Source organism: Neolamprologus brichardi, chromosome 20 (genome assembly GCF_056152115.1).
Source record: "Neolamprologus brichardi isolate AB-2024 chromosome 20, ASM5615211v1, whole genome shotgun sequence".
NCBI classification, from domain to species: domain Eukaryota; kingdom Metazoa; phylum Chordata; class Actinopteri; order Cichliformes; family Cichlidae; genus Neolamprologus; species Neolamprologus brichardi.
In genome coordinates, this window is record NC_142123.1 from 20338468 (window position 1) to 20346294 (window position 7827).

At 36.0% G+C, this 7827-nt stretch overlaps 1 protein-coding gene across 1 annotated transcript; it reads right to left on the reverse strand.

Annotated features, from left to right (window-relative positions):
* Positions 1-3298: 3298 nt before the first annotated feature.
* Positions 3299-7614, reverse strand: LOC148096982 (G2/M phase-specific E3 ubiquitin-protein ligase-like). Its single transcript, XM_087833600.1, has 13 exons — positions 7494-7614; positions 7053-7153; positions 6651-6960; positions 6459-6550; positions 6243-6286; positions 6054-6087; positions 5877-5938; positions 5481-5564; positions 4780-5096; positions 4527-4708; positions 4120-4313; positions 3651-3865; positions 3299-3534 (listed from the first exon to the last, which is right to left on the reverse strand). The coding sequence occupies exons 1-13, from the start codon at positions 7612-7614 to the stop codon at positions 3299-3301; spliced, it is 1992 nt and encodes a 663-aa protein (XP_087689726.1).
* Positions 7615-7827: the final 213 nt, after the last annotated feature.

Sequence of the window (7827 nt, forward strand, 5' to 3'; positions counted from 1 at the left end):
GGAGTGGGAGGGGCATCGCTTTTGATGACATGCTCCACAATTATCTTTTGGACTTCAGGAGGGTTGCACACATCACTGTCTAATGTTAGTTGAGAGACAGGGTGAGTTGGCTTGGAGACCGTTCTCTGTCCTTTTACTTTAGAAGTGGTTTCAGCTACAACCTCTTCAATCTCTTTATTCTTTGCAGTCTGTCTACGTAGCAGGGGTGTCCAACTATTATCAGAATCTGGTTCATTTTCTGAGCCAGAACTGTCACTTTGTTGGCGTGGGAAAAGTGTGGGTGACATTGTCTTTGAAGACTGAGCAGTTTTACAGGCACCATCTACACGCCACATAATGTCTGGGTTCGAAACGCTGGGAAGGTACAGAGGGAGGGTGGAAGCCAACTTTATGACAGTTTCTTCAGATTCAAACTCCACCAGGGCTTTAACACCAGTACCTTGCCCTGTCTGTCTTACTCTAAGAACTTTATCAACACAGCCAAATTGCATACAAAATTCAGTAATTTGATCATCAGTAGTTGCTGCTGTAATTCCTTCAATGTATACACACTTCTTCATATCAGTACCATATTCCTGTTCTGCATACATTGTGAAAAACGGTAACACTCAATAACCAACAGCTGTGAAATGTTAAACAAAGACTAACAAAATCAGCTAAATGGAAGTGTTTTCAACTAATTTTCCATCTACTCCTCCTGGCTGGCTCGCCAACTTTTGTAATCGATCCCTTAATTGATTAACTTAGGGACATGAATATTCTAGGTACTTTCAATGAGGAGAAGAGGAACAAGAAAACTAAAACACCTCCTTATGCTGTCTTATAGAGAACACTCTATGACATTTATTACAACACAACACATAACAGTCTCATCAGCAACTTCAATAATATGCAGAATGTTAACAACACTTATGAGACAAAACCCAATATAATCCCCCCTTCAATCAGTCAGTTCAGTTTCCATATTAGTATTAGTCCATTTATGTTTCTTGTCACAGTTCTACCTCCACCAACCACTCTGGTTTGGTGAGGAAAGAAAAAAAGTAAAATATGGTGTTGAAGTAAAAAAGAATAATAATAAAATAAATTCAGAGCTCTGAGAAAAAACTTTGTCAATCTACCCGGGTAGTGTGTGTGTGTGTGGATAAGCCCAGTGCTTATCTGCAAAGATGAGTAAAATCCTCGTTCGCCGTCCTTCTGGGTGGAGCAATACGTCTCTGGAAAAAGCCCCACTGGATTCGCCTTCCAATCGCCGATCCAGTATCCAGCAACTGTCTCTCGCACTATGTCCCAACACAGTAAAAAACAATTGGAAAAAAAAAGGATGCGTGGTAAGCAAATCCTAATAGTCTGTAACGATAAAAACCTTAACACTTAGAAAAAAGGTTCGTATTCTCTTCCGATACACCATGCGCTCGGTGCGTTCTTCTTCTAGCTTGCTGGCTATCTGCTCCGCTGCAGCTCTTCTTCTTGCCGCATAACGCAGCGCAGGACAACTATAGCGCCATCACTGCCCCCTGTTGGACAGAATTAGTACTACATACATTAAACATTAAATCATTGGCTTGAACAGCAGTGGATAACCTTGAGAGGGTTACACATGCCTTATGTGCACTCTTTTCTTTCTTGACCTAACCACTTGAGTTAAGTAAGCAGTCATTTAGGTTTAACAATTTGCCCTAACTGTTACTCACAGCAGGTATTACACACACTTTAGCAATTGAATAGTGTGTTTTTTTGTTTTCACCTTTTTGCTGAATAGAAATTAAAGCTGCCACTTGTGTTTTGCCATTAGTTCTGTTCTCTGACTTCATGCACATACGTTTTATTTTTATATTTTTTTCCAAAACAACAAAAAAAAAAAGTTAGACAATCATATTTTAACTTTGGATCACATCTTGGCTAAAAATGACAAATGTAGATATATGCATAATTAAAATTCTTTAAAATCACAATTTCCAGAACTGACTTTTAATTATAAGATTGACTTTGCGCTTTTGCTGTAACCTTGAAGGATAGTACCTGGAGAAGTGACTGAATTTGTTCATTTTTCTGACTGACCTAAGGTATGGTGGAAGAGAGTGTGGATTCCAAGTGCCTCAAGAAATCCTGCACCAGTTTGATGACATTCTACCTCAGGGGTGTCAAACTCAGATACACAGTGGGCCAAAATTCAAAACTGGAAAAAAGTCGCGGGCTAACGTTAATATTTATTGAAAGATATTTATTCCTCCAGATATAAGAATGAATCTTTTCTTATGGACTCAAACACGTTTTGCTGAAAAACTGAATATGGAACAAGCAAAGCTTAATACTAAACAATATATATATTAGCTGTATAATACCAGTAGGCCAGCTCTAAAAGTAATTTTGTATGGCTTCGCGGGCCAAATATAATTAGGCTGCGGGCCAAATTTGGCCCGCGGGCCAGAGTTTGACACCTATGTTCTACCTGCTCAGTACAGTCTATGTGGGGACGACAATCTCCAGGTTCATTTCACAAACTTGGAAAGACAGAGTGAGCTCCCTCGACCAGTCAACTGGACTACTGCAGTTGAAAATTATATAACACTCAAAAATATGACTGGACTTTAGAAGTAAAATCATCTGCTAGATGTGGGTACAATTACCACTGACACTAATTGTCACAAACCAACTTTAATGAGTATTGAAAAAATAGTACCATAGTTTTTATATAAATATTTTCACTACCGTCAACTTTTTAGTATGTACGCTTTCTACCTGAAGAAATCAAAAGACCATACTGTACAAAATAAGTTGTTCCTTTTAATTAGGTACTGTAACAAACACGTTGATTAATTTGGAGATCTGTTTTACAAACAAAGGTTTACAAAAGCATTCTGCAAGACCTGTATTTATGTGGGTTTTTCTTTTCTTTTTTTTAACTCCAAGAACAACTTGCATATCTTACAAAAAATGTAATCAAACACAGAAGTGTTTGATTAAATAAAGCCTTTTAACTGAATTTATCAGATTTTTTTCCCTGTGTTATTATACTAGCGTGTCTCAGTACATTAGAATACTTCAGAAATGTTTTATTTTGTTACTTTGGCAATTTCTTAACACAGTGAAATATGTCTAACTTGTTCAATTGTCCCACTATGATATTATGCTTTTGAAATTCCAAAACCTGATTGAACTTTCTGCAATGCATTAAACTTTATGTTACCGAAATTATTATAAATTATTAGAAACAAAATTTTCAGATTTTAAAATCACAAACTTCAAATGTTTGCTAAAACCATAAATGTGGCTTAAAAGCAAAAGGACTTGGACCTTAGGGAAGCCCAAACCCAGGAGAGTTCTGGATGCCATAATCCATGGCTTCTTGGAAGTCCTCATAATTGTGTAACACTGGGATTTTGATAGTATTTTCACAGACATCTGCTACAGGGAAGCGTGAAGTGGTCTGGAAAAGAAGTTGTGGCTTTGGCTGAATTGCTGCAGGAGGAATTTCTCTCAGTCCAGTTGCAAACATAAGGATGTCTTCAAGAGACAGACTTCCATTTTTCTCTGTGAATGTAAAGAGACAAAAAGTTATTTGGAATGATAATAAACAGGAAAAAGGGGCCATTACACTTTGCTGACATAAATGTACTCATTTCAACATTTTCAAACAAATTTAATACCTTCTACAGAAAGCAGATAGTCTTGCCAGTAGCTTAGTACTCTTATCTCCTCTTGACGCCTAGAGCTGCCAGGTGGACCAAATTGCACATGGAAGATGTTCTCAAGAAGATCAGCTGTCAGCCTGGTCTCAGTGTAGCACATGAATGAGAAGAAGAGTGAAGGATGCTGTTCCAGGGCATTTAGAAAATCCAGTGTTGCTAGACCCTCTCTGAAACTAGAAAACAGTCTAATTTTTAATAAAATATTTAATGTTATTTGTGCAAGCAAGCAAAACTTCACATGGGAAACTACTGTGTTAAGAAAGTAACCAACATTCTTATCTAGCTAAGACACTCATCCTGCTACAAAAAAGAAGTCCTCCTGAAAAAGGTCTTGCATTTAGAATATATTTTTTCCGTCCTTTAAATTTCACTGGAATAAAAAAAAGTAACAATTTATTCTTCTGAAAAGATTATGTTAAATGGGCACATAATAGTCTGAATTCTATAGCTTTGGATGGAAAGATGGTTTCGGTAGATGAAGTACCACTGAATGTAATCCGCTACTACCTTCTTCTTATCCTCCAGTGTCCTCATGAATCGATAGCATCCTGCTGGCTGGAGCATGCTTGAGTGTTTTTCTGAGATTACTCGGAGCTCACTTAGAGATGTTGCATTCTTTATCTAAAGAGAAAAATATATATTACACACACACACATGCACAAGTGACATCCTTTGCATGCTGTCTATTAATGTGCAATTTAACACAGTCTTGGATTACACAATCAGTAATCTTTTCAGGCATCAGTTAGTTACTAATATTATGTTAAGTGGATAACTAAGATTAAAGATTTGCATTTATTGGCGTTTGTCATAATCATAACATCACAAATTTACCTCTAGTAGAGCCTTCTTGATTTCTTCATCTGGTATATCATCAATTGGTGCCTCGAATGTCTTGTCTTTTCCAACAAGGTACATAAAGAAGTTTGGAGATAAACAACATGGCCCTGGACCACCATGGACAATGGAAACTGCAATCATTCTTCCAATGTAGAAATATTCATTTTCATCTGCAGCTAAAGATAAAGACATTACATTATAATAAAGTAATTTTGACCATGGAAAAAAATGTGAAAAAAATAGATACCTTTACTATGAAATGTGAGATATTTGGCATAGTCTTTTCCTTCGAATATTCTTCTCGTCCTTATGGCTTCCATCAAAAGGGTGAGAAATTCTCGAGTAGGCCCACCTGTGTCTATTGCCTCTTCAGCCAGTCCCACATCATCAGAGAATTTCACCATCATGCCAGAGTTGGGACTATATGAAGACCTTCTGAAGCCTCGGTAGGCACCATCCCAGACATTGGCTCGGTTAATGTTGAATCTGCTACAGGAGGTTTTGTTGATCTTCAGAGCCAGATTTGAGATGACATCTGCAGCCGTCAATCCATCAGGTTCATCACTGTAGAATCAGTCAGTGAAAAGCAACAAAATATTTACACTATTTACACTTTATGGGGTTTTTTTTGGTTTAATATCTTTTAAGTAATTTTTCTTGCTTTATCAATTGGCCTTTTTCTGTTAATTCATTTTAAAAAGCAAAATAGTGATCTGAAGAACAATCATCAGCAACCAAATAATTTTAAGAATCTTTTCTTTCTGAATACAATCATCAGCAGAATAACTTCACAGGAACAGTTAAGCTATGTTTGCTCCTGTAAAAGGTTAGGATCAAAAATAGCAGCAGTACCCAGCACTATTTTTAGTAAACAAATATTTGATAAATAGGTTAACTGCAAGTCAAACATTATGGGTTTATTGTACTTATTCAAGATATGAAAGTTACCAGTTTTCCTTTTGCAACTCCTCTCCCTCAGCATCTGAAGAACTGCTGTCAATAACAACAGGTGCATAGATATTGGTATACATACTGTGAAAGAAGAGTAAAAACAGAGGATTAAAATACATTTTATGTAATAGTAATTCTGGCTCTACATTTGGCTGGGTTGGGTCTGAAGTACTTCACCATGACTGAATTTGCTCAAGTTATGGATTAGATAGAGAACCTCTATAATTAAAAAAAAACAAAAAAAAACAAAAACCGTTTCACTGAGCTTATTACTTTATAATTATTTACAAGATATATCATTTTATATTTTTTACATTTTAGAATCACAATCAAAATCAAAATACTTCATTGATCCCTAGGGGAAATCATGTAATTTTATAACTTAAGACTAACTTGTAACTTGTAGTATGTTCTCCTGATGTGGATGCCATTTGAGATTCTGTACCACACTGAACCTTCAGCATAAACACAAACATAACACAATACCATAACAACTGCAGATGTAATGAAATGCAAATGACACTTAACAATTAAATATGCAACATTGTTATACAAAAGAGTATTATATACTTGCACATCAGATGTTTGGGATATTGAAGGTGACCTATAAAATATAGATCCAATGATAAAAAGAAAATGTTATAAAACATAACATGCTTTTGTGGCCATCGAATGCTAACATTAAAGTGTTAAGAACATTAGATGTTTATATACCTGCCACAGAGGCCAGATCAATGTGCTAGAAGGTAGCCAACTTACCGACGTATAGGCTCTGGTGTACTGTTTTCTGGACTTGACCAAAGCTGTCAGATAAAATCATCAAACACCAAACTCGTTGATTATGGCTGCTCAGATTCTTACCACTATATATACAACGATAGAATGATATTAGTCTTATATCCAGGCATTGAATGCATTATGCCGGAACTGAGAGCACTAACATCTCGAACTAATGAATCCTTGAGATTTACATACCACTGTGTCAGAGAGGGGTGACGTAATGGGTGGTACCCTAACGATAACTTCATCATCCTCCTCATCTTCTGAAACACTAACATCTGTGGGAACTGTGGGAAATACTTTGGTTAAAATTTCAACACAGTATTCACAAGATTCTTTAACATTATGACTATAAAAAAGAATTAATGGTAATTCTATTTAACTTACATTCTGACAAAAAGTCCTCAAGGGTGCAGACAAATAGTGTAATTCTTTGGTAAGACTTGCCAACGGCCTCTTTGTAGAGTTCAATCATAAAGGGTGTGTCAGTTCCTGGAATATTTTTTATTTGAGAGCCATCAGGGTAGAGCAGGATGTATTCTACATCTTTCATATCTTGGTTGAAATCTTTCAGTTTTTTAATGGCAGCACCCAACAGCCTCTCAGATGACCAGGTTGGGTCAACATGTAATGGTAGTGATTTCCCTCTTATGGGTCTCATGCCAGTCTTTTTTTTGTTCATGATCCCAACAGAAATCTAGATTACATTTCAGGAAAAAAAAAGTGGTCACATATTAGAAAAGTGTTGTCAGACAACAGATTAACATTTAAAAAACGTTTTATTTATACCTTCACTGTTTTCGTTGATTTCTTTTTGGATTTTGAGAACATCCTTCTTTCTGCCTCTTTACCTTCACGGTACTTGAAGAACTGCTGAACAACTGTCTTGGCTGAACAGGAGAAAAGGGTGAAAGACAGAGAGACTCTTTATTGGTCTATCGTTGTTTATAATTCAAAAGCAAACATGAAAAAGTCATTATTCAAAAAACTTATGAACATAATGCACAAAAAATCTACCTCTTCCCCACAGTCACATCCAGCAGAAAAATGTCTTTGCTTTCAGAAATGCAGATTTATTAGTCACATGACACCTGATGTCTCTAATTTTCCTTTTTTTTTTTTTAAATTTATGACACTATCTGTAAATTACAAACACCTGAACAAATCTTGCCCTTTTAAGTTTTTTAAAACGAGTTGGAGTTACAATAGCAGGAAGTTCAAAAAAATTACCTCTTGAGTGTTCTTGTTCTGTGGAAGCATCTTTAGCTGGTACAAAACTTATGTCTTTTCCACAGGAACAGCAAAGTTTTGTCAAGTTCTCAAACTGGAATCCACAGAATGGACGATACATCTTAACCTGAAAAACATGAGTTGTATGATTTTAGCAATTTATTTTACAAAGCAGTCAAATATATATATATATATATATATATATATATATATATATATATATATATATATACACACACACACACACACACACACACACACATATATATATCCGCAGCTCCGAACTGTTGAAAAGGGACCTCTAGCTAATAAGTCGGGTTCAGTGTCTGGCTCT